General features: G+C 46.1%; 1 protein-coding gene across 1 annotated transcript in view; it reads right to left on the bottom strand.

The window, feature by feature from the left end:
• The window catches only part of DNAH9 (dynein axonemal heavy chain 9), a 338319-nt gene that overhangs the window by 92067 nt on the left and 218507 nt on the right, over positions 1-27745 (bottom strand). The window contains 4 exon segments of the mRNA XM_078066359.1: positions 108-296; positions 2861-2980; positions 9403-9828; positions 20449-20709. Coding sequence (XP_077922485.1) covers positions 108-296; positions 2861-2980; positions 9403-9828; positions 20449-20709 — 996 coding nt within the window.

Genomic DNA, 27745 nt, shown 5'->3' with positions numbered 1-27745 from the left:
GGGGGAAGTAGGCAAGAAGGAACGAGAAGATGTGGATGGTCAGTGTCCCGTGAGCTCACTGGTAGCCACAGGCTGGTGAGGTCAGGAGAAATTCAGGCTGTACGTACTTCCAGCTGGCTCAGGTAGGGTCTCCAGGTCCCGTCCATGAGGCTCTGCCGGTATCTCTTCGTAAAGAAGCCGAGGTAGGACACGAAAGCTGTGGTGAGTAAAATGTCTCCACATAACTTGCTCTCCTGGTGTCGGAAGTTCTGCACGGCTTCTGCCCACCTCACGTTCTCAGAGGCAAGTCCTCCCACCTACGAGTTGAGAGACCAGAGAGAAGAGAAGGCTCATCATCCCACAGGCTCTACATAGCGCCACGGACTCAGTCACAGAGAATGCACAGTGCACGTCTGATACCAGAAGACTCGGGACATCACTTATGTGGCCCTTGTGATCACTGGGGACTTGTACTGGCCACAGCATACACTCAGCAAACACACCTATTCTGTGCTGTGCATCCTGTGGGCTGCAGATGGATTATAGGCTTTGAGCGCAGGCTTCTGGGCTCTGCCCTTTATAGGCAGGAAGACAAATACCACCCACCTCCAAGGGCTGGGGAGAAAATTAAATGTGATCATGTACGCTCATCACCTAGCGCAGTGCCTGGGCTGCAGAACCTATTATGTGTTCTCCCCCTTCTCCTCGCCAAGTGCTGGGAATCGGAAAACAAATAAAATCACTTCCAGGCGCTATAAATAATTCACAGTGGGTGGGCAGATAGACACGGTAATTAAGACACAGAGTTAGAGGTACGGGAACACGCGCGTGCACAAAGTACCAAGATGGTGGAACACGTCCTGATTGTGTCTGCCCCACTTTGGTATGGCACACCTCTCCGTGGGGACCCCCCTCCGGGGAGGAGAGGCCTCCTTTCTTTGGATATGGCAGAGCTGTCTGTGTTATGACTGACCCCTCGTCCTTCCTTGAAAGATGGCATCGTAGAATGTCACAGCTGGATGGGCCAACCCAATCATTCCCATGCCTGTTTTTAGATGACACAGATAAAGACCAGAACGTTGAAGTATCGCGCCAGGACCTCTAGGTGGGTAGAGACGGGGTTGGATTCAGAGCCTGCCTGCCTTCCAAGGGGACCAATTCAGAAAATGCTTCACCCAGGCAAAGAAGGCTCTGCTAAGTTCTGCGAACCAAACAGAAAACGGGACGGAAGACAGGCCAGCTAAGAGGTCTGGAATGCTTCTTGCCTCTTTGCAGAAGAGCTGTCTCTAGACCGAATTGTTCAGTTCAAATGATCATCTCAACGCAATGCAAGAGCAGGTCCAACCAACAAGTACACAGACACACTCCTGTGGAAGAGCCTTTCCTCACCAAAGCACGGCTCAGTTCCATCATTATTGTGACTCCTTTCTCCTTCAACGAGAAAAAGCTGGCTTCATTTTAGAAACACATAGTGGCTGGAATAAAAGTAAAAAGGTATCGACTCCACCTCCCATCATTGGAGACAAAAGCGCTGTAAAAGGCTCTCGGTGGAAGAGAAATCATGCCCAGCGGACACTGCTTTGCAGGATCTTAGCTGATTTAGGACAAGAAATACAAGCCACTTTCACATTCAAAAAGGCTATGAATTCTTTGACACTCCCTTCAACAAGAATTGGCACCTGGGGTGCCGGGGTCGTTCATTCGGTTAAGCATCCCACTCTTGGTTTTGGCTCAGGTCATGATCTCAGGGTTGTCGGATCAAGCCCCGAGTCAGGCTCCATGCTCAGCGGGGAGTCTGCCTGGGATTTTCTCCCTCCCCCCTCTGCCTCTCTTCCTGTGCTCTCGTTCTCTTTCTAAAATAATTAAATAAAATTAAAAAAGAGTTGCTGCCTATGCTCCTCCTCCCTGAACCTGTGACTGCTTTGGCCAATAGTACGAGGTGGAAGGGATACTGTGTTTGGCTTTTGGTCCCAGGCCTTAAGAGACTGGAAACTTCTACTTCCTCTTAGAACCCTTGTGCTTGGAGCCCTGAGTCCCCATGTAAAATGTCTAAGTACAGAGGCCTGAGACTACATGGGGGAAGCTCTGCCCTTCTAGTAGCTCCTGCCGAGGTGCGTGGGACAAACCAGCCGGCCACTCAGTGGCCCCAGTAGGCACCACCTAGAGCTGAGAACCTGCCATTTGAAACCTGCCCAAATTCCTGACCCACAAACTTGTAAGAGACAATGAAATAGTGGTTGTGTTATATCACTAAGTTCCAGGGTAGTTTGTTAGCAGACAGCCATCAGACAAACACCCTGCTGTGACCCTCAGATTTCCTCTCTTAGGGAGGCCAGCCTGCGTGTGTATGTGTATGTTTGTGCACACACGTGTGAGTGCACCCACGCGTATGGGCAAGGTCACGCTCACAGATGCTCAGGGTCAAGAGGTGTCAATCTTCTCTGCTTCCGTCTCAGTCCCTAATGCTGGTCACGCCTTTATCATCAAACATTACACAGTTAAGAGCTGCAGAGCTTGCCTACCGAGTGGCTAGCTCTGTCTTGTAAGGCTTTGTCTGGCCGAGGCACATATATGCACGTTAGCATGTCGCGTCTCACCCCGCTGTCTGATAGATCAAGGGCTCCCATCCTCCCAAACGTCTCTGTAGGAAAACTCTCTTGACCAGACCAGGGTGTGCATTCACACTTCTCAGGACTCAGTCCCTGCAACCCAGCGCATTTTAATATCTGCTCCCCACCCCCCACACACATCCTATTACATTTTAATATTTCCCCCCAAGTCAAAGCGGCGCTAAGCTGTGCTCATCTATTTTGTACCTCGGCGGCACTTGACAAGCTCAGCTAATATAATTACGGCTCAGGCTGCTGAGGCTCACACTCACCAGGCGATTTGCAAGGGAGATGGTTCCTGTGGTCACTTCAGCTTCTTGCTGACATTTGAGTTTATCTGCCGTTGCTTTCTCGAACTTGGCTGTGAGTTTGGCCAGGTTTTCATTAAGGTGCTGTTTAGGAAGGAACACAGGTCTATCAGTAATTCCAGCCTAAGTCATCACCTCCAGTGGGGCCAAGATAGAGTCACGTGTAGGTGGTTTTTAAGGCAGGCACCCCCCCAGGACAGGAGAGCTGTAAGGGACTGGAGAAGGCAGGGCAGAGAAGAAAAGGTAGGCAAATTAGGGGTGATCTCAGGTGGAGTCCTGGGGGAAGCCCAGGTCGGTCCTGACCCAAGTGAGAGGGCTGAGCTTTTTCCTACCTCAGTCCTTGGTGTGGGGCTAAGAGGGGTGATGGACATGGGGGCGAGGGGGGGGGAGCATAAATTCTGTCTCTCTTTGTAGTGGAGAAAAAAAGGTTGTAGAAGCCTGCCAAAAAAACCCACCAGTGCGCTATTAAAAGCAAAAGTGCACCAAAGCCTGGGGTGGCCTGAAAATGATCATTAGGATGCCAGGGGTCCCGGGACAGATGCATGCTGTGTCTCCCACTGGAGGTCTAGGGTTTGGGATTGGGCCGTGTGCAGCCTTAGTCCTCTCCTTGCTTTCAGGTCCTAGGAGGACAGGTAACTTTTGCTTAACCTCACCTATTCTGTCCAATTATCCTGAAGTAGAGGAGAATTTTGTAAGAGGACATGGTTTCGATGTTTTCTAAATTCATCAAGAGTTTAGAATTGAAGTACGTAGCTTGTGTTGCCCTCAGAATACATATCTGCATACACGAAGATGTAGGGACACATGGTAGATACCTCTAAATATGTCTCATGTCTATGCAGTAACTGGGATTTGGGCTGCTTTGCTGGCCATTACCACGTCCCAAGAGAAACAAATCAAGGGCCAAGTTTATACAGCCAAGCAGTTTGAAAAGCAGGTGGTGAGCCATCGATTGACAATGGCAGACTGGCCACACTCATTTACTTCCTCTTCTTCCCAAGACTTCTCTAAAATAATTTTAAAAACATCATAAATCCTTGGGGCGCCTGGGTGGCTCAGTTGGTTGAGCGACTGCCTTCGGCCCAGGTCATGGTCCTGGAGTCCCGGGATCGAGTCCCACATCAGGCTCCCTGCTCGGTGGGGAGTCTGCTGCTCCCTCTGACCCTCCTCCCTCTCATGCTCTCTGTCTCTCATTCTCTCTCTCTCAAATAAATAAATAAAATCTTTAAAAAAAAAAATCATAAATCCTTAACACTGAGCAACTGTTGAGGGTCACTGGAGAGTGAGGGTTTCCAATCGATTTATGTTAGACTGGACTCACAGGGGAGTGGAAACTGCCAGAGGAGGGCACAGGAAGCTGCAACACAATGCGGGCCTCAATTCACCAAAGGGGGCATGCAATGGGGATTTGGAAATGTCAGGTGGGATGGAGGGGGGTTCTGAAAGTAAGAGGGTTCATTGGAAGCTGACTGATCCTCTACCCCCATCTCCACCCACAGGCTCAGCGTCCAATGTCACCAGGCGTTTGTGTCACCAGCAGGACATTCAATAATGGCAGAGAGAAGACATCACATTCTGGCATCGAGGATGCATCCGACATAACTCAACTGATCCTGAAAACAAATTCTGCCTCTCAGTCAGCTCTGCCCTTGCTTGCAGAGCTATAACCAGCTTTTGAACACTACTCTTTTAAACATGAAAGGACAAGAAGCCATTTAATGAAGCCTAGATTAAGGTAAACAAGAGGGGAAAAAACCACCTGAGAAAAGAGATAACTTCCATCACAAGAGCACAGTAAAGCATAAAATCCTTTATGAATAGTTTCCTAGGAAAATTCAAGATGTTTCATCCATAAAACAAGAAGAGAATGCTAGCAAAAGGAGCAGAGGGAAAAAAAAAAAACTGTTGCAGACATTATTTTGTTAATGTAAAAAAATAATAAATTCAAGGGAAGGGTTAAAAGATGAATTTGAGGAAATCTAGAAAGTATAAGAAAATATAAAGTGACCCTGAGGAAACAAAGGACTCATCAGAATGCTGAGTCTGTTGCATCCAACAAACATGCATTCTAGAAAATAAGATCAAAAAGTAAACAGAAGGGAGATTACCAAAGAAATAATACAAAATAATTTTCCAGAGTCAAAGAAAAGAAGTCTCCACATGCTGAGTACAATGAATCTAAAAAATGGCAGCTAAGCACACCAGTGCAAAGTTTCAGAAACCAAGAATAAAGAAAAAGGGGTGCCTGGGTAGCTTGACTGGTTAAGCATCTGACTCTTGATATTGGTTCAGGTCATGATTTCATGGTCATAAGATCGAACTCCACGTGGGCTTTGCACTGGGCACGGAGCCTGGGATTCTCTTTCTCTCTCTCCCTCTGCCCCTTCCTCCACTCGTGCTCTCTCAAGAAAAAAAAGAATAAAGAAAAAAAATGTAAAGACTTTCAGAAAAGTGGAAACAGTGCATTGACAAAGGAATGGGACCCTGACTGCTCATCTGACTTCTCACTAAAGAAAAGGGTAAGGCATTCAGTGTTCTAAGGGGGATAAAAAAAACTAGCATCAGAATTCAGTACTCAGCAAAACTGCCTGGTCAGTTTAGAAGTCAAATAAAGGTATTTCCAGACCAGAACCATTCAGAAAATTTACCTCTTACTTAACATTTCTGAGCAAGTTACTTAAGAGTGAGCGCCAGCAAGCAAGAGAAAAAATCAAGGAAAGAGAAGTCAAGAGCTCCAGAAGTCACTGGAACCAACCCAAGAAAGCAGTGAACGTGTTTCCTCTCCAACACTGATTGGAACTCTGAGTCTGGGACAAGAGTGAAAGGTCTTTTTTTTTTTTTCTTTTTAAAGATTTATTTATTTGACAGAGAGAAACACAGCGAGAGAGGGAACACAAACAGGGGGAGTGGGAGAGGGAGAAGAGACTCCCCACGGAGCAGGGAGCCCAATGCGGGGCTTGATCCCAGGACCCCGGGATCATGACCTGAGCCAAAGGCAGACGCTTAACAATTGAGGCATCCAGGCGCCCCAAGAGTGAAAGGTCTTGAGGGCAAAAATGGAAGTGGTAGGATACTGGATTGCATGGAGAGTTGAAGGGTAATTGAGGCTATGCAAAAGGATCTAATGGCAGAGAAAGAAAACACAAAGGCAAGTGGAAACTCCAGGGGGAGGGGGAAAATTATATTAAAAAAAAGGAAATGAATTAAAAATAGAATTGTTTTAAACAAGAAGCAGAATCAGACCTATAGAGAATAAACTGATGGTGGCCAGAGGGGAGGAGGAAGTGAGGATGGGCAAAGTGGGTGAAGGGGAGTGGGAGGTCCAGGCTTCCAGTTACAGAATGAATAAATCATGGGGATGAAAGGCACAGCATAGGGAATATACACTCAATGATATTGTAATAGCGCTATGTGGTGACAGGTGGAAGCTACGCTTGTGGTGAGCAGAGAACATAGAAACCTGTCACATCACTATGTTGTACACCTGAAACTCATACAACATTGTGTGTCAACTATCCAAGAATAAAAAGAATTATTTTCTTAATCTCCTTTTTGGATTGTTCAATACTTACATATAGAAATAGTGATTTTTGCATGTTTATTGTATATCCTTTGCGTTTTCAGAATTTATTAGCCCAAATAGCATTTTGTGGATTGTTACTAATAAATAATAAATAATTTCTATAAAAAAAGGAAACATAATTCTAATGGACCAGTTAGATCTGCTATGAACAACATAGGAAGGTTCATGGAATGCAAAGGGAATTTACTGATTTTTCAGCTTTCCCAGTCAGTCAGTGAACAGAGCACGGGACACTTAACTTTGGTTGCAGAACAGAACGGAGATATTTTGCATCTTGGTGACTCAAAAGCAAAAGTAACAATCAGTAATGGTAAGAGAAGGTGGGAGGTGGGAGGTGGGAGGCTGGGGGAAGAGCTGAAGGAACGGGTAATAATTTTATCTTGAAAACAGAAGGTTCCAAGGAAGCCGCCTCTATATGCCAGGACAAGAAATACAGGTTACATCAACTAAAACTAGTTGTCATGATGGTATCGAGAAGACACATGGATAAACATCTTAGAGCCTCGTCTGGCAGAGTGCCAACCTGCCTGCCTAAAGTATATCAAGAAACAGGGATGCCGGCACAGTGTAGAGATGGGAGCTCTACATTCACATGAGCTGGGGCCAGGAAGATGATGGAAGCTGGTCAGGGGAGTCTGGCATTGAAAAACATAGGCATCGGTGGGAACCTGGGACAGACCTGGGTTGGATGGGAAGGCGCTACTCAACTCTAGGATTGGTTCATGATATTGGGGAATCTGAAGACCTTAGGACCGGCCAGAAATCAGATTTTTACGAAAATCTCCTGTTGATTTAAATACTGGTGGTTAACGAAATCGTTGACAAAAACTGGGTGAGTGTGGGCCAAAGGAAACGCGTAGAAGCTACGAGTATGAAGGCTCTGAGTAGCTCGACCAGTCCTCTGAGGCAGACACAAGCAGGCAAAGGGAGGCTCTGAGTAGCTCGACCAGTCCTCTGAGGCAGACACAAGCACGCAAAGGGCGGAAGACTGTGGTTTCTCATTAGATGCCTTTCGCTGATATTTTGCTTTCTTGTCAGTATGTGCTCCGTGAACATGCCTTACTTGTTTTTATTGCCATTCTTTTTATAAATTGTTACATTAATATATGCTCATTATAGAAAAAAGGAAAATACCTAATATGCAAAACCCACCCAAAATATAACACGTAGATAAAAGTGCCACTATCCATGTTTTTATGTATTTGATAATCTGTCTGGATATATGCTTCTTAAAAAAAGAAACTTTACCTTGGATATAATATTCTTTACTTGGAATTATCCTAAATTCCTAAAAATAAGGCTTGGGGACCGGAGGAGGCTGGCAATGTCCTCAGGGTCACAGAGGGAAAATTTCCTTGCCCGGGGTGGGCCTCAAGTTAGGGGTGGGTATCAGGCCTCTGTTGTTAGTGGGGGGAGTGTCCAAACTCTTGGGATGCTGACAGGCATGTGGATGAGCAAAGGATGGAGAGGAGGTTGTTAAAAGCAAGAATACATTTAAAAAAAAATATTTTGGCAGAAAAGAAGTGTCTTCCTAAGGTAGCCAAGTCTTTGAAAGATACGCTTATTGCTTTCACAGGTTGAGTGGGCCCATCATGTGAATGTTGGCTAGTGAATAGGTATAAACATTTTGAAAACATTCCCTTTGCACCAAATGTTCCTTTAGTTAAAATAACTTGAGTATAAAAAAAAAAATCTTTGAAAATGCAGTTCTTAAAACATTTTTCTGGGAGAGACTGCGGAATACAAAAACTATCAGGAGGCTTTTGCCCTTCAAAATCAGCCACGGGGGTGTTCGGGTGTTCTGCCCTGGGTGTTCTTTTTAGAGGGCCATTGTTAAGGTGATTATCACCTGTTTTAAGTAGACTGGCCCCTGAACATCTGGATTTATAAAGCCAACATACTGAGAGATTAGCTGCTTTGCCCAAGTTTCTTTTCTTGAGAGAGAGAGATCGGTGGCAAGGTTCTTTGAACTAGCGCCCTCAGCCTCAGAATTTAATCTGGCAGTCAATACACCTGGGTCATACGGAGCTTACTTCTCACCACCTGTAAAGCCCTTTTTACCATCACGACCGATCTGCCGCAAGGCTCTTGCTTGCCTGGAATGCGTGTGCGGAAAGGAAAGATCCAGGAAGCGTTCTGGACTGCACTTGATCACAGGAGTGACCGATCACCAGAGCTAGCACATGTCTCGGGAGAAGGAGGGAGAGCAGAGGTCGGGAAGCGATGGTCGTGGTGACCGTGGCAGTGGCCTCAGCCCCACGTGGCTCTGTGTGCCCTCGTCTTCTCCTCGTCACTATGATCTCAATAAGCGAGAGGTTACTGTGTCCATTTTACTTCAGGAAACTGAAGTGTGGGCATTTTAAAGACCTTTCTAAAGGTCATACATCTATAAATGGTACAGCTCGGATTGGATTTTCAGCTGCTCTCCCGTCCTGAGGGATTCAGATTTCTAGCTTTGGTTGTATCCATTTTAAGGGCAAAGGTGAAGTTCAAGGGGGAATCTCTCTCAAACAGGTGTAAATCCACGATCGCCCCACCCCCCAGTCTGGAGAGAGGCAGATCTACTCCAAACATCACCAAGAGGTTAATAAAAGCTAGTGACCCTCGCCATTTTACATTTATGGTCAAGGGACCACCCCCCAAACCACAATGTACTACTTGCTTCTAAAAGCTTCCATAGAACAGCGCAGATCACATAAGACCAACGGTCTGCTGGATTTGTCTCATGTGGACTGTAGAGTATTTGAGAAAGAGCAAGAGGTGCCTCAATTGAAAAGTCAGGAGCTTTGGCATCCCACTTTGGTTTCCCTGCCTCTTTTTCAAAATCGGGACACTTGGGCGCTGGGACATGGGGGCACATGCGGTTGGCACCAGAGGCTGCCCCGCGGGCTGGGGTGGCTGGGGGGGCTCCGGCCTCACTTACAGCGATTTTGGCTTTTATGGCTGCCAGGTTCTCCTGGGCGGCAGTGAGGTCTGCGGTGGCCCTGCTCAATGCCTGGCGCTTGGGTTCCACATCGCAGAAGACCTCGTAGAACCGCACGATGTTGATGACCCAGGAGCAGAGACCCGCGGCCGCGTACGACTTGGTGGCCACGAACTCGGGGCGGAACTCTGGGTCCTGCAGGTATGGCCTGATGGCCTTGAGGCAGCTCTCGGGAATGTTCTCCTTGTCGAAGTTGATGAGGGAGTCCAGGAAACCATCCACTTTGGCCATGGTGACCTTGGCGGCCTTCCAGCTCCGGTCCTTGGGCACCCGGCCCCCAGGGGCCGTGAGGGTCATCACCGCCGCGCTGACGTTGCTGACAGCTGGAGGCGGGGCCCCAAACGACTTCAGCTCGGTCAGGTTGGTCTGCGGAGAGAGCACGAGGTGGTTAGGGAAAAGCGGACGGGCTTTCTTTGTCCTCGGCTGCTCGTGGACTTGGGCTCCAGGGCGGTCATTCTGAAAGGGCTGCTTTGAAGCTTGTGGAGCCCTCGGAAGCTTAAATGTCATGGCTCATCCGAAGGAAACCAAAGCTACTCCCCAGGGCTTCAGACTGCCCCCCACCGCCCTGAATGGCTAACCGAGATTCAGCTCTGTTTGTTCAGTTCTTTAAGGCCACTCACAGCCCATTAGAAACACGCAATTATTTCACATTCAACAGAAAAATAGAAGGATGCCAATATACTCTGAAATAGGCAGCATGCTATGAATAAAAGATAAGGTTATTATAAATTAATTTCCCATCTTGGATTGAAGAGACTAGCCCTGTAACCCAACAAATTTTGTTTTTCTTTAATTAAACTGCTTTGTTCCATGAGCTTATTCTAACTACACTTGACTGTCCTGATAGCAAAGTGACAGTTTCCGCCAGGAAATAATTCAGACCGAAAGCCGGGCACAGTCACTGCCCGTGCTTAGATGTGGGGTCGTCCTCTGCTCCAAGCATCACTTGGCAAGTCACTTCAACTCTCCAGGTCTCTGTATTTCCATCTATAAACTGGAAGCAGGGGGATGCACTCATCTGTGAGTGAAGCTGTGTCTTAACTGCGTGTGACGTTGACTTAAGGTTTGTCATGACCATCCGTGAGAAGCCTATGGCCTGAAAAGCTCTTGTTTTGGGGGGCTGATTTTGGAAATGGGGAAAAGTCTTGATTTCAAAGATTATGGCCCCTATGCCAAATTAATTTCCAGCCCAAGAGGGCCTGGAAATCTACAAACGGCGGGGGGGGGAGGGGGGGGAGGGGATTACTTCTTGCACCTAATGAAAGCACGTGGGAAGATGCTCTTTGCTTCTGAAACTATTTTCACATTTGGTCATGAAAACTCATCAGAGGCGGGGATGCGAGGACAATGTATGTGTGGGGGGAGGGGGCAGAGTCAGAAACAAAACCCCACGATTTTAAACCAGTTTAAGTTCAGCATGCTCAATGTCCTGAATGAAGAAAATATAAAAACGTATAGAGATGAAATGGAATCCTACAACCCAGATATGTCGCTGTTAATATTTCCATGTAATTCCTTCCAGTCTTTTTTATATTCAGTCTCTCTCTGTAAATTACTCACAGCCTTTCTGGTAGTAGTGACAGAAGACCCAGCTCAAGTACAAGGGGGACTTTTTCGCTCAAGTATCTGAGGGCAATGAGCCGGGAGCTGGCTGTAAGGACGGGTGGATCTGTGTTTTGAGCATCTATGGGCTCTCTGGATCTTTTGTTTCTGCTTCTCCTTGCGCATGCTTGTTTTGAATAGCAGTTTCCTCGTGATGCAAGGCATACGACCTACCCCTGTGCCCTCAGCTTGTGCCACTGTCTGTCTGTCCCTGAGCTCTAGCCACGGTCACCTCCTTCCAGCGCATTGATTGCAAGCTCGTCCCCACCTCAGGACCCCAGCCTGGGACACTTCTTGCTAAGCTATTTGCATGGCTCATCCCTTCTCATTCATCAAGATCTAAATTCAGAATTCAGACGTTGCCCACTCAGATAGACTTTCTCATCAGCTTCCCCTTCTCATCATTTCCTATCAGCACGCTGATGATCTGCAGAGAACTCGGGGCCATCAGAAATGATCACCAACTTTTTCCTTATTGAATTTCCATATCCTCATCTGAAACAGGGACCTCACCAGTCTTGTTAACCACTGTCACCCCCGTGCCTAGAACAGAAACCGGCATGCAGCAGGTGCTCATCAACATGGGTGTCCAACAATCACCTGGAAGGAATGGGGGTCGGCAGCTAAAGGTCACAGCCATCACTTTGCAACCAGAAGGGGAGGAGACTTTTTCTCCAGTGCAAGTGGAAATAAAAATGTCCTGGGAGGGGGCGCCTGGGTGGCTCCGTCGGTTAAGTGGCCGACCCTTGGTTGCAGCTCAGGTCATGATCTCAGGGTCCTGGGATTGAACGCTGTGTCGGGCTCCTTGCTCAGTGGGGAGGCCGCTTGAGATTCTCTCTCTCCCTCTCCCTTTGCCCCTCCCCACCCCCCGCTTGCATGCTCTAAATCAATCAATCAATCAATCAATCTTTAAAAAATTGTCCTGGGAAATGATCTTGTTTAGTTAGGTGGGGCTCCTGTCGCCAGTCACAGCAGGGCAGGCCGATATGGTTCTCCTAAGAGGAACACAGGATGGAAGAAACAGTTCTCAGAAGGTAGACGGGAATTTGAGCGAGCCAACAGCAGGCGTGCTTGGTTTCTGCACCCCACTCCTGCCATCAGGCTCTTGCTCTCCCTGCTGCCTGATGCATTCACTCTTCTCCAAGTTTTTACTCCAATTTCTCCTTCTCTGTAGAGTGGGGTCGGGAGGGTGGTAGAGGTGGGGCAGGAGAGCCGGTCAGGATCAGAGCTCCAGGGAGGATCCAGAGCCACAGGGGACGGTTTGATATCATTCTAACGTCCAAGGGGAAGCCCCTGGAGGGTTTTGGGCAAGGAGGGAAATGATGTGGTTTTGCTCTGAGAGCTTTTTGTGGCTGGCCCCACTGTGGCAGGGCAGGTTACACAGTTGTTCAGGGAGGAGACTGAGCCAGCCTGGGGCCGGGACTCTCAACAGCAGAGATGGTGGCAGGTGACCGGGACTCTCAACAGCAGAGACGGTGGCAGGTGACCGGGTTTGGGACATATGTTGGAGCTAGTGTAGGCAGAAGTTTTAAAAAGAGGCATGAGACACAGACCTGTACCCCTGAAACAAATAATACATTATATGTTAATAAAAAATTTTTAAAAAAAGAGGCATGAGAGAATGTCGTTTGTTATTCTTCTCAAACAGAATTTGATGTCAAACATTCAATTTCTGGAAACCTTTCCACAAATTAACCACGTGGATAATGCTTTGCGGGACATTCTTCACATAGATCTTCGTGAAAAGCTTAGATTAGCTCTTTGGGAGTGGATTTGCTGGGTCAAAGGGCAGGGCACATATTTGGTGTTCTTTGTACACACTATGAGCTTCCCCAGAAATTCCAACTCCAGCTCTCAGTGTTGGAGAAAGTTTACGTTTGCTCCCACTCAGCATTGGTCACATTAAAAAAAAAATTTGTTTTTTCAATTTGACAGGCTGAAAATGGGATAATATTGGTTTCATTCATATATGTGCATATATGTGCATATACATATTTACTAGTGATACTATTTTTTTTTTCATGTTTTTAAGCAATTTGAGTTTCTTGGTTTGTGAATTGGGTATTGACCTTTGCCTACGTTCCTACTGGGCTGTTATCTTTTTATTTTTGATTACTGTATTGGTCAGCGTCCCTGCAGGCCAAAAAGATGATATAACATCCTGGCTAATTTAAGGGGAACTCTTTATAAAGAGAGAGTGCCTTACCCGGGGCTGGTAGCAGTTGGGCTGGGTGGGGCTGGGGTGGCTCTGTTTCCACCTCTGGAAACTGTGGTTGGAAGAACCAAGCCAGAGAGAAGAGAGGGAAGGAGAAGAAGAGTGAGAGAGAGGGTAAGAGAGAGAGAGAAGGAGGGAAAGGGAGGGAGGGAGGGAGGGAGGGACAGAGTGGGAGGGGAGAGGGAGGGAGGGGGAGGGAGGGCAAGGGAAAGTGTCTGAGGTCACCCAAGCCAGCCTCCCAGGTCATGGAGAAAATAGAATGGGGAAGGGCCAGGGGAGACAAATGGTGGATTTCCAGCCCAGTTTATAAGAGTTCTTACATACTAAGGATATTAACTCCTTTCTTTTTTTTTTTTTTTTTTTTAAAGATTTTATTTATTTATTTGACAGAGAGAGAGACAGCGAGAGAGGGAACACAAGCAGGGGGAGTGGGAAAGGGAGAAGCAGGCTTCCTGCCGAGCTGGGAGCCCGATGCGGGGCTCGATCCCGGGACTCCAGGATCATGACCTGAGCCGAAGGCAGTCGCTTAACCAACTGAGCCACCCAGGCGCCCCTCCTTTCTTTTTAAATTAAAAAATCTTGTTTATAATATTCTGTGGTATATAAAATTTAGTTTTTATGGAGCCAAATTTAATAATCCTTTTCCAGACGATACCATGATATCATCCTTTGTTTTTCTGTTCAGAAGGGTCTTTCACATATGTTAAAATCGATCTGAACTTGTGATTTTTTTTAGTTCTTTCATAATTTTATTTCTTATTGCTAACTGTTTTATAAGGTAACACTGTCCTTTTATTAAAAGAATGTTTATTATGAAATATTTAGCAAAGGTAAAGGTGAAAGCAGGAATCACTCATAATTTTCCTACCCAGAGATAAATGTTACATATACCCATGTCATATATATACACACGTCGTATGTATTCACAACTACGTATCATATACACACTCCTGTATGTCATACACACACGACACATGTATGCACACACCACACACATATGTGTATACAAACATACGTGTCATACACACACGTACGTGCATCACATATATACACGCCAGACACGTCATACATGCCACAGATACACGTGTCATGTACACAGATCGTATGTATGCACACCTTCATGTCACACAACTACACATATGTACATAATTCATATATATGTCATCACATAAACACACATCACATATATACATATCCGTCATGTTTACACAGACGTGCCCCTACCCGTCACACATACACACGTGTCATATATGCACATGTCATATACACACACATAGATGACATAGAGACTAGAAGACACAGAGAAGAAAGACAATGAGTATATACATGAAGAGGAATACACAGAGGAAAAAATATCTATCTGGCTCATTCGTGTACATGCACATGGACATATACACACAAATATACACATATCAATCACTGTTTATACTATTTTTTGAATCTGATTTTCACTGAAAATTATATCTGAAGTTTTCAGTGTCGTTGTTTTTGTAAAACATGATTTTAAATAAAGTATGCAGTTTTCTCTCATTTAGATGAGCCGCAATTTACTTCACCAACTCCATATTGCTGGACATTTAGGTTATTAAATCTTTAACAGCTGCTTAAATGATATGAACTTAAAGACATTGACACAAGTAAACCAAAAATCAAACCGGAGGTAATTTAGATTTACATTTAACTTTTAAATTATTTGAGAAGTAGCAGACATCCTTGTAATACTGAATCTTCCCATACACAGACTTGGTATACGTATTTGTCTATTCATATCTTATTTTATGTTCTTCAACAAAGATGTGCAGTTTTCTTCACGTTGTTTCAGCAAATTTATATTCGCTTATTTGTATCTCGTGCTTTGATTGCTCTTTTCAAATATCATATTTTCCAACTGGCTACTGTTGATATTAAGAAAGCTATACATTTTTGTAAATTATTTTGTGATGGGCCCTTAACTCTTCCCTATTATTATTTTTTATAACAGGTATTTTATAACATTTACATGATGATTATTTTTCAGTTATTATTGCATTGGCTAGAAATTCTAGGACAACTTTTTTTTTTTATAATGGTGACAGGGATCATTATTATGCTTTTTCTATCTTAATGGGAGCGCTTTTAATGTTCTACCATTGGATAGGATGTTTTGTCCTTGGATTGGGATTGATTGCCATCTGTTAGCTTAATATCCAAATATCCTTGTATTCCTACTTTACTGAGAGTTTTAATAGGGAACGATGCTGAATTGTGTTAAGTCCCATTTTGACATCTCCTAAAATGACGATGAAGCTTTTCATCTCTGACTAGGGGGTTGGGTATGGTTACATGCATAATCTCATATAGGGAAAACTTGCCAGTTGGTGGCATAGTAAATCTGATTTACTAGTATTTTTTATAGGTGTCTTACACCACTGTTCATAAGTTAGGTTCATCTGAGGTTTTATTTTCTTGTGCTATCTCTATCACTTTTAGTACCAGGCTTAATCACATAACATAGGCCTTAAGAGGTCCTGTCGGAAAGAAGTCCATTCAATTTGGAAACTCTAGAATTTTCCAAAGTATTATAAAATCTGTTTTTTATGTTACTTGCTAATATTAAAAGTCAGATGCTAGGGACTCTGCATTGAGCATGATGCAAGGCTCGATCCCAGGACCCCGAGCTCATGACCTTGAGCCGAAACTAAGAGACGCTTAACCGACTGAGCCACCCAGGGGCCGGACGAATAGTTTTTAATAATGAAAATGTCATTATATGTTACTTGAATAATAAAAAAATGAGTTCACTGTAAAAAATACATAGGGAACAAAGAGAAAACTCTAAGTAACTTTGTAGGGGGCAGAAAAGGCCATGAAATTACAAACAAAACCATTCCTCCACTAAGGCAGGAAAAGTTACACTGGATTTATTTCAGTTTAGCTATCAAAGTGAAATAAAACTGCCAAAGCAGAGCCTCAAAATGTGCAGAGACTTACTACCAGGCTCTGATTTACAGGTGTTCTTTATGCATTAACTACAGATTTATTGTTAAGTTTGCAAACGATGAGAAAACAGGGAAGTGGTCATGAAATACCAGAGTTCTGTGAACACGGAGGGTTTAAGGATACTCTAGGGGTCCTTGGGTCCACGAAGCAGTAACGCCCTCATCACACTTGGTACAGGCTGATCCATTCCACTTCACCAAGTGGGGTGATGGAGGGTGGGGGTGGGGAGGGGGGGTGCGGAGGGCAAGATGTGCAGAGGGGGTCAAAAGGTACAGCTTCCTGTTGTAAGAGAAGTAAGTCCTGGGGGTGTCTGGATAGCAGGGTGACTATAGCTAACGATACTGTGCCGTAGATTTGAAAAGAGAGGAAATCATAAAAGTTCTCATCACACACACAGAAATCTATAACTGTGTGTGGTGATGGATATTAACTAGACTTACTATGGTGACCATTTCACAATATATACAAACACCGAATTATTATGTCATACACCTGATAGGAATATCATTATATGTCAATTATACTTCAATTAAAAAAAAAAATGCTGCCTGAGACCCCGTAAATGCATTCTACAACCCGTAGACTGTAAACCCTGGTCCACAGTTCAACTTCTTAGTGATGCCGTGGGCTGCTAATGATCTTGGCCAACCCACCTTCAGAGACTCATCATCACCTCACTTCCTGAGGCGCCCACTCGTGCACCATGGCTCACACACTCCACACCCCCCTCCCCACGCATCTGTGTCTCTGCAAACATTGCTCCTTTCTGAGATGGTTTTCTCCACCCCTGCCCCATCCAGGAAAATGCTCTTCCTTATCGTCCTTGCTTCATGGGCATTCTCTTCCCTAGTTCCTACCCGGCCAGCCAGTTAGCCATGTCCTCTTCTGTGCTCTTGAGCCACTGAAATTGTAGCTTCTTTCTGTTTGTGTAATACATGCACAGAGTTTGCAAACTCTAATAGGGCCATAAGGCTTAGAACGAAACCCATGCCTGGTAGACTCTGACTTCAGCTCTGTAGAAGTCATGGCTTACAGTTTTTTCTGTTTCTTCTAGAATTTACTCCTTATTGATAAGGAATATGCCTATGCTGCTGTTTCATTATTCATTCATTCATTCATTCATTCATTCATTCGAGAGCGAGAGAGCACACGCGCAGGCCCAAGTGTGTGTGTGCGAGCAGGGGGGAGGGGCAGAGGGAGAAGGAGAAGGAGAAGGAGAGAACCCCAAGCAGTCCCTGCTGAGCATGGAGCTTGATCTCAGGACCCTGAGATCATGACCTGAGCCGAAATCAAGAGTCGGATGCTTAACTGACTGAGCCACCCAGGGGCCCCTATTTTTCATTTTAGATGTTAGCAAGTGACTTCCTACTTAGAGTGTGAATATTTAGCTATTTTTACTGCCCTCCTTTCCCTCCTAATTATTATGGTTATATCAAATTTTTAGTTAATGTTCAGAATGAATATGACATGATTATAAATATTGTTCACCTTGGGTTATATTTTCTTTCTAGTATATCCTGAGTTTTTTTTTTTAATGAAATTAACAAGTGCTTTTATTACTTATTTCCTGTGGAAGTAACTTTTGGACAAACACCCAACAGAGGGAACCAGGATGCAGGGGGGTTTGGGGGAAGAGGACTTCCCAGTGAGCTGATTGCTCGTTCAGAGGCCTCGGGTGGGATTGTGCTGGGGTGTCTGAGACACAGCGAGGCCAGTGTGGGGGGTTGGAGCGACAAGAGGAAGACTAGTCACTGGTGTAGCAGAAGAGGGGAACAATGGTAGGGTCTCGTGGGCCACTGTGGATTTTATTCTGAGTATGATGGGAAGCCAATGGAAGATTCTGGAACAGAGGGATGATGTGGTCAAACTGCTGTTTGATTACTCAGCACCTGGGTGGCTCAGTTGGTTAAGCCTCCGACTCTTGATTTCGGCTCAGGTCATGATCTCAGGGTCGTGGGATCGAGCCCCGAGTCAGGGTCTGTGCTTAGTGCGAGTCTGCTTCTCTCTCTCCCTCTGCTCTTTCTCTCAAATAAATAAATAAAATCTTAAAAAAAAAAGGTCACTCAGGTGGGTGGCTGCCATCTGTTAGTTTCTTTTCATACATGATCTCATTTCATCCTTGTGACAACCTAACGGGGACTGCGTCACTATTACCTCCCTTGCACAGATGAGGAAACAGGCTGAGTGGAGAGAAAATCATAGCCAGAGCCACACCCAGTGAACGGCACAGCCAGGATTTGGTCTCAGCTCATTTTAGGAAATGTAACCCCTGTGTCAGAAGATCTTATGAAAGACGTCTGCCTTATTAGCAGGACACGATCAGCAAACACTTCACGTGTGTGCGTCAAAGAAGTCGTCTCGTGGTTCGTGCTGGGGGAATCAGAAAAGGGCGAGACGGATCTAGAATCGTAAGTCTGAGCTTGAAATATGGGTAGGATGGGGGCAGGAGGAGAGGTGGCGGCGGGGAGGGGTACAGGCTCATCAGAGGCCTACAGATGGAAGTGGGTGCCGCTGGGAGGGGCTGGGAGGAGCTACCAGGTTCAGGCTGAGAAGTGGGAGCGTAACTGGGCTACCCCTCCAATTCCTGGTCCACCCCCACGGTACCCAGGTTCCCAGTAGAGACTCTGGTGTTTTCTCCTGATATAGGGTGGGGGTCTGTTTAGGGCCTTCGAGGCCTTAACCTTTAGGGCATAAAAAATAAAAAATCCTGGAATGCATAATCCTAGAATCCTTCGTAAAAAGTCCTAGAATGCACTTATCTCTCAAATTACAATTTACGTGGAACTATATGTCACAGGATTCTACAGCGTTCCTAATTCCTTTTTAGATTTGCCCGGGCCTGAAACCGCCAGATGCCAAAGTGAGGCGGGAGATGGAGGTTTCAGAAGGCCGGTGTGTCTGCCTCTCAAATGCCTCACCTGCCCTGAGGGTGTCAAAGCAGAGGCAGAGAGAATTTTTCGTGAGACCTGCTCCTGAGTCCCCCCTGCTCTGCCTTCAAGGGGGGATGTGTCAGCAGAACCAGCATGGGCTGTCTTAGGCCTTGGCCAAGGGGTCCAAGTGAAGGGAAGAGAAAGCACCCTGCAGGGGGGAGACTGGGCGGAGGGTCTCCATGTGAGCATCCCAACAGAGAAAGGGTCAGCTTTTCGGTCCCCCTCTGACATCTGCTGCTCATGACCAGAGTCTGTCTGCCCCCTTCTCTGCCTTTCTGCCCTTGCCTCTCAGCCACGGTTATCCAAATGGGAAAGCAGCTTAATGGTGAAAAATAGAAGGAAGAAGTAGCTGACCATCCCCCTCCAGGACACACATACATGGAGTACATCTCCAGGGAACCTAAATAAAAGTACCTCGTGAATACATCTCAGAAGTCACGCTTCATCTACCAAATGGTTACGTATAGGAGTTGAATTTAATGGACACACAGTTACGTGTTGTTGACGTTTGAATATTTGCTAATTTTGATTACCTAGGTTTTTTTTTTTTTTTCATATTTTGGAGCTAACATGTGTTTTCGTCTCCTATCTTAAGTATTTTCTCAGGGCTTTATAAGGCTCATGTGTCCTGTCGCTTGTAATGGGTGAAATGACCATGGGGTACACAGCTGGGAGGTCTCTGGACTTGGATTCTGAGGGTGTGAGTTGAAGTCTGGCTCTAATATGGAGTGACTCTGGGCAAGTCAGTTCTCCTCTCAGGGTCCTTGCTTTGTTCTCTGTGGAGTGGAGGGTCCGGACTAGTCGGCATCTCCTGTTCTGGTTGGTTCTAAGACTCACATCCTTGGGATTGCATCGGTCGGTATGTCGTCAGTTTCAATGAATGTTTGGGGGCGCCTGGGTGGCTCAGTCGTTAAGTGTCTGCCTTCAGCTCAGGTCATGATCCCGGGGTCCTGGGATCGAGCCCCGTATCGGGGTCCCTGCTCAGTGAGGAGTCTGCTTTTCCCTCTGCCCCTCCCCCCTGTTCATGCTTGTTCTCTGTCTCTCAAATAAATAATACAGAAAAATTCTTTAAAAAATAAAATAAATGAGTGTTTGCTGAATGAATAAGCCAGTGACAGCTGGATCCCTAAACCCTCCAACTTTGCCCTTGGATCTCTTTGGGACGCCAGGGTAGCGCGCTGTCTGGGTCACTGGAGCCGCTCCCCTCCCCCCACCCCTGGGGGGGGAGGGGTAAGCAGATGGGACAGACCGTCCTCCTACCTTATTGAGGGTGTTGAGAGCCGCCTGGGCTGCCGTGAGCGCTGGCTCCGCCTTGGCCAGGTCCTCCTCACAGTCCTTCTGCTTCTGCTTCACCTCGAGCATGATGAGGGCCACCCTCCGCTCCTCCTCGTCCGCCATGGCCTTCTCTCTGCTCACCTTGTCCGTCTCTATGCCGACCACCTGAATCAGCTTGTCTGCGTCTTCATTCTTCTGCCTCAGCTCCCCTTCCTGGGTGGCCAGCTTGGCTTTCAGCCCATCCACCTGCAGCAGAGAAGCCCCGGGTTTATGGGGAGAAACAAGAATTCGGACGGGGGGGGGCCTGGGGATCTGACCCCCCAGGGAAAAATGCCAACTCCCGATGTGAAGGAAGGTGCAAAGCTGAGCTCTCCTCTGGGACCAAGTGCCCTGAGCCGGGAGAGGAGAGGGACCCTGGACTCCCTCTTCCTCCTCCCTCTACAGTAAATGTGGTAGAAGAGTCTAAGCAACACACACCCTGACCTTTCTTTCTCCTTGATGCCCACGTGACTTAGGCTGCTTCTCAGGGACATCGGTGCCCGTGTCTTATAAAACTCTGCGTGCCTCAAGTAATACTTTCCACACAAGTGGGCATGTCCTAAAAATCGGTCATTATTTAATGGACATCGGCCAACGTGAGGTATGCCAAGAATTTAGCAAGTGATAAAAAGCGAGTATCTACTGTGCATCCGGAGAGACTGAACGTGTGAACAGACAGTGGCCAGACCATATATAAAAGCAGAACTCTGACCCACAACTGTAACCCTCCTGGTGCCCAGGAGACCGACCCATATGTATCATCACTAGCTCAGGAAGCCAGCGTGCTGTAAGTCAGTCAGTCTTGTAGGAAGTCAGACGCCCGTCTCCGCAACAATCCAGGAAGACAAACAATAAATAACCTCAGTAACAATCGGCCCCAAATGGCCAGAATATGATTAATAGTGGACACCTTCCTTAATTTTTGTCCCTGCTTTCCACTTAGGACCCACCAGAGAAGGTCAAACGTGCTCCCCTAACTGATCACACAGGATGCCCAATCCTAGTGCGCCCACCACCAGCTTCTGCAGGCCACCAGCCTCCACTGGGACAAACCTGACGCCGTTCGTTTCTTCTCACTGTGAAGCTCTCCTCACCCCTCTGCCTGCCTTGGAGTCTCTGCCAAAACCCAGGTGCTGGGTGGCTGACTCCCTTGCTAGAGCGAGCTCTGAAGAGAGAGCATTCGCTTCTTCCTAGGTTGGTCTTAGTTTATTCCCACAATCCTTATGAGAGAGATGACCAGGTTACAGCGGGACAGCAGAGAGAATTCCAGTGGCCCAGACCAGAATCCAGTGGGGCTCTCCATCCAGCCTCTGGATTCATACGCACTTTGGAGGAAATAATGAAGTACTGGGAATATCACTATGTAGGAAACCGTCTATTTCTCTGATCCGCTGGAGAAGGAGGAATGGTTTTCTCTGTACATTCAGTTCAGTGGAGTGTGCAGCTTCTCAGAGTGTGGTCCCGGGACCAGCAGCCCCAGCAACAGCATCCCCTGGGTACTTGCTAGAAATGTAAACTCTCGGGCCCACTCCAGATCTACTGAATCAGGAATTCTGGAGGTGGGCCTGGCGATCTGTGTTTTCATAGGCCCTCGGGGTGATGCAGATGCCCACCTCTGGGTCTGAGAGTCACTGGCCTGGTTTATGGCCCTTTCACACGCAAAGAGAAGCCTCCTCAGATCTGTTTCTTTCTGGGAAGTAAAAAAGCCATTTGTCTTTGCAATATGGCCCATAAACTTTACATTGCAGGATGACCTCCTGTCTCTCATTTTCCTGCAGTCCACTTCCATGCAACAACCGAAGATTACTTCAGAGCTCCTGGAACATGCCAAGCAGATTCGAATGCTTTATGATGCAAAATGCAGAAGGGGAAAAATAAAACAGAGGCTTAGACGCTGCCGATAATTCCCTTTCCATGGCAGATCAAAAGAAAAGAAAAGGAAAGTGGGGGCGGGGGGGGGCTGCAGGAGGAGAGAATGCTCTTTAATTTTGTGTATTCATGGAAACTGGAGACTTTTTGTTAACCTCAAATGAAGGCCTGCTCCCTAGAACGAGTCTTATATGCCCGTGCTAGAAGGTTAATCCACTTCTATCTCCCGTTGTTCAGCTGCAGGGACTTATTTCTACAAGGACAAAGATGCAATTGTAAATCAAAATGATTGAACCACATAATCACCACAGTCCGCAAACACACCAGTAACTTTTTGTTCCTTTTTAAATCTTGGGAGATTTGAGAAAATTGGTGTGGTGTGTTTTTTTTTCCTGTTGTTATTTGTTTGTTTGTTTGTTTTGCTGATTGCAGATAGGGCTGATGACCTCGGGTCCAAGGTAAATAATCACCAGCACTGTGAACGGGAGCTTTATGGCTCTTAAGCTGTGACGTGAGGGTCCCGCCGGTCAGAATGAGGCTGCTCCCCACCAAGCTAAAGAGAGGGTGCCAGTCAGGCTCATTTTATGGCTCTTCTGCAATAGAATGGGACGTTGAAATAGGTCACGTTAAAATTTCCTCTCTCTTTTCCTTTATTCAAAGCATTTGAGCCCCTCTTTGGCTCTCTTCCTCTTTAGACACCCACCCCCACCCCTGGATAGGAGGATCAAGAAGGACAGTGTCACAACCAACAAAGAGAGCCTCTCCTCAGTCTTGCCAGCCCCAAGAATGTTCATGGGGGGGGGGGGGTTGTCAACTGAGTGGGATGACAATAGGCTGGGGGTGAGAGACCCTCCCTTCTTCAAGGATCAGGAACATGATGCTAAAGAGAAAGGCTAAGCTTCCCAGGCCCTTCTCCTCAGAGCCACAGAAGGAGGAAAGAGAACCTGGCATAATCCACAGCAATCCCTACTGTGCAGAGGGCTGGAAGCCCAGAGATATTTTCCTTCTTCCTCTGAGTCCCTCTGGTCACCCACCATGTTCTCATATGAATTCAACATTTCACAAAGACTCTCCTCTTAGATGAGAGGTTTCCCATCTGGAGTAGACCCATGGTTGCCTGCCTAATAAAAACTTCTCGTCCCTGTTCTGGAAACAGAGTTTGAATTTCCTTTGGGGAACGCTCCCTTCCCAAGTCCTCATAGTTTGGGTGGAGCCAACTCCAGTGGCTGTCCTTTGAACCTTGCTTGGCCAAGGAGAATATCCAAGTCACAGAGAATGGTTCAAGTCTGGGAAGACCGATGATCGGAAGAGGCCAATCAGAGCCACTGACCATTTATCCAGGAACTTGGCAGAAAATCCTGCCTGCCTGAACAGGGACATTTAGTGAGGGTCTAGCTCCAGCCCTGTCCAAATTCAGCTCTGTCTCTGAATTTTCTTGGTTTTATTTGTTGTTGTTTTGCCTAAACCAACTTCCACTGAATTTTGGTCAGCTGCCATCAAAAGGATCCTGATAAATAGATCATGTAATCTCAAAAAATTTTTTCCCTCTCTCCTGTCTTTTCCTTTTTTCTTTTCTTTCTTTCATGCTAAGTGAAATTGAATTCTTTTTTTTTTTTTTTTTCACTTGCAACCAAAAGAGTTCTGATGGATAATCATGGTAAATTATTGAACTGTCAACTTCAGGTAAATTTGGTAGCCTGAGATTATTTGAAACCCCAGGATAAATTGAATTTAAGAGTCTCCAGACAGACAGACTTGAGGAGTAAATCTTATACGCAGGGAATTGGTAACAACCTATAGGCCTTTTTGAACATTTCTTCAACCCAACAGGCCCTCTTCTTCATGAGTACCCCTGAGCCAGATACAGAGCGAGGATGACAGTAGGTTCTGAAGATGCCAGGAGGCGACAGAGTGAGACCCCAAGTCAGAGCTGGGAGTTCTGACTGTGCCAAGAGAAGGAACAGACAGAAGGGACGCCAGCTGTGAAGCTCTCATCGGAAGCAGGAGCAAAGACAGCTGATGCTGCCCAAAGACCCATGTGACTTCACCAGCTGCCTCCTGAAACCACCACCACCATCACCACCACCACCACCCAGATGGGAAGGAGCAAATGACCCTTCACACGGAAACAGCCCCGAGGTAGAGTTAGACTCTGAACTGACTGCCCTCCAGAGACTGAGTTTTTAACTTGAAGTGACCAAGGCAACCTGAAATACAAGATTAAGAACTCTCTACTCTTGGGGCACCTGGGTGGCTCAGTCGGTTGAGTGTCCAGGTCTTGGTTTTGGCTCAGGTTGTGATCTCAGGGTCATGGGACTGAGCTCTGTATTGGGCTCCATGCTCAGTGGGGAGTCTGCTTCCCCTCTCTCTCTGCCCCTCACCCCCACCCATGCACTCTCTCTCTCTTTCTCAAATAATCTTTATTAAAAAGAAGAACTTTCTACTCTCAAATGAAGAAGATGGATCTGTAGCTAAGTTAAATTCAGTTATAGAAAAATAAAGTTACCTTTATGACCACTTGAGGCTAAGCATGAAATTATGTTTAAAATTTATCAACTTTAGATGATTATATAATTATTAATTATCATCACTCTTACCAGTATAATTATTACTCCTAATACTGCTATTGTTGCTAAAGAAATTTGGAGTCCCTCTGAGCCAGAGTTGTGATATTCATTTAGCCCACTCCCACTAGATTATGAATCCCAAAAACTGTCCTAAGTGGGTAGTAGGATAGTGATACCACATAATTCAAATCATTACCCTTATACCAAGATTATGATGATATACTTAGGGCTTTTTCTACCCAAGGAACAATTTCAGATGAAGCGTTTTTAACAGAGTTAGGAAGCCAAGTTGATACCATTTTTACAAGAAGAATCATCCTTATAACCATCCATTAGTATGAAATACACACCATGTACACAGTATTGGGGCACCCATCCTCCACCCCCCCTCTGAGCTTATAGGTGACTTTAGAACGTGCTCATTTGGTTGGTTGCCTGGCCATCTGTCATCTACCCATATGTCCCTTTATCTACACAATTATAGAACATTTACTATGTGCCAATGAATCTTGGTTTCTGCGCTTATATGATTGCTGACGGTATAGCATGAAATACACAAGAGGAGAAACACAGTTCAGGGATGGAACCACAAAGATTGGAAGGCACAACTGCTCAGAGCTTAAAAAGGGCTTCTGGGAGCAGGGAGTAGCAAACTGTGTAGGCGTCGACAGTGACAAGCTGACAAGGGGTGGGGGTGCACGTAAAGACACGGAGATGTGAACTAGCTGTGAAATTTGGGGCAACTACAACCATTTGGAAGTACTGGATGCCAGGGTTGCAAGGGGGTAGATGGGAGGAAGAAAGGGTGGCACACGGGCAAGGATACAGTTTGAAAGTTCTAGAGAAGTTCAGAGAATCTGCAATGTAGTATCTAAAACATTAAAGTCCGCAGAAGAGAAGACTAAAGCTTATGGTCTGAGCAAAGATCCCTCCAATAGCAGGACAGAGGCTGGGCCAGAGCTGTGTTGTCTGATTTGGTAGCCACCAGCCCCATGTACTGAATGAGCACTTGAAATGTGGCTTGTCCCACAGGAGATGTGCTGTAAATATAACCACACACACTAGTTTTTGAAGACTTGAAGAAAAAAAAAATACTTCATTGGTAACATTTTTATACATTGATTACCTATTAAAATAAGATTTTGGATGTGTTGGCTTAAATAAAATGTACTCTTGAAATATATAATTATATAAAATTAAAATATACAGTTAGAATAAAATTCACTTATTTCCTTTTACTTCTTTTGATACAGCTACTAGAAAATTTAATTTGCATATATGACTGGCAGGATATTTCTGTTGGATAGTACTTCCAGAATACAGTGGGGGATACTAAGCAGAATGCTATGCATTCATTCATTCATTCATTCAACAAATATTTAATGAGTGCCCACTCCATCCAAGTGCTGCTTTAGACACATCAGTGAACCAAAGAGATAAGGATCCTGGTCTTGACGGAGGTTATGTCTAACGGATGGAGACAGACACCAAAAAAGAAAGGTAACAAGTATATTACATGTTGGATGGGGGTAAATGCTATGGGGAAAAGATAAAGTAGAGCAGAATAAGGGATGCAGGGGTGGTGTGGGGTTGCAACTGAAAACGGGGTCATCAGAGTAGGATTCAATGAGAAGGTGACATTTGAGCAAAGAGGAGGAGATGAGGGAGTGAGCCACGGGATGAGAGAGGGAAGAACATCCAGGGGGAGGAAACAGCCAGTGCAAAGGCCTGGTGTTGTCTGAGGAGAGAGCAAAGCAGCGGCATGGCCAGAGAGAGAGGAATATCGTGGGCGTGGGGTAGCAGGAGATGAGGTCTGAGAGTCTGCAGGGTGCAGTGGGAGAGGAGCCTGGGGCGCCATTTTAATGAGGGAAATGGAAGCCATCTCAGGGTTTGGGGCAGAAAAGTGACATGCTCTGACTTATGCTTTGAATGGATCATTCTGGCTACTCTGTTGATGATGGACCAAAGAGAGGCAAAAGGAGAAGCAGGCAAATGAGCTAGAAAGGTACCCTGGTTGCCCGGGTTAAAGACGCCGGTGGCCCAGATCAGGGGAGTGGCAGCATAGGAGGTGCGCAGTGGTGGGATCCTGGGCATATCTGAAGTTAGGGCCAACAGCGATTTTCTGATGTTTGGGCACAAGGTATGTGAGAGAGAGAAATGAGAAGAGTCAGGGACAACCCCAAGTATTTGGCCTGATGGGCGATGCAAGAAGTTGTTGGCGACCCAGGTTCAGGATGGGGGGGATGTTGTGGAGTTCAGTGTGTTGAAATAATCAAGGTAATAAGTGTTACCTAAACACCTAAATCAAGGTGTTGAAAACAGGGAGACAGCAAGAGGGGTATATTTAAGAGATACATAAAAAAGTAGAGAATTTGTTGGGCGCCTGGGTGGCTCAGTTGGTTAAGCGACTGCCTTCGGCTCAGGTCATGATCCTGGAGTCCCCGGATCGAGTCCTGCATCGGGCTCCCTGCTCAGCAGGGAGTCTGCTTCTCCCTCTGACCCTCCCCCCTCTCATGTGCTCTCTCTCGCTCTCTCTCTCTCAAATAAATAAATAAAATCTTTAATAAAAAAAAAAAGTAGAGAATTTGTTAATTCTTAACTGAGACAAGGGGAGGAATCTAAGGTAACTCCCTGGTTTCTAGATAACTGGTAGATGAAAGCATGACTTGTTGACGTAGAGAATTTTGAAGGAGAAGAAACCAAAACTGATGCCGGGACTGGGGAGGCTTCTCCACTAACCATGTGCAGGCAGAGTTGGGTTCACCTAAGGTATAACCAGTCTTCTGGGGTGATCGATAATTTCCAGA

This window comes from Halichoerus grypus, chromosome 2 (genome assembly GCF_964656455.1).
Source record: "Halichoerus grypus chromosome 2, mHalGry1.hap1.1, whole genome shotgun sequence".
NCBI lineage: Eukaryota > Metazoa > Chordata > Mammalia > Carnivora > Phocidae > Halichoerus > Halichoerus grypus.
This window is presented reverse-complemented; position numbering and strand designations above follow the sequence as displayed.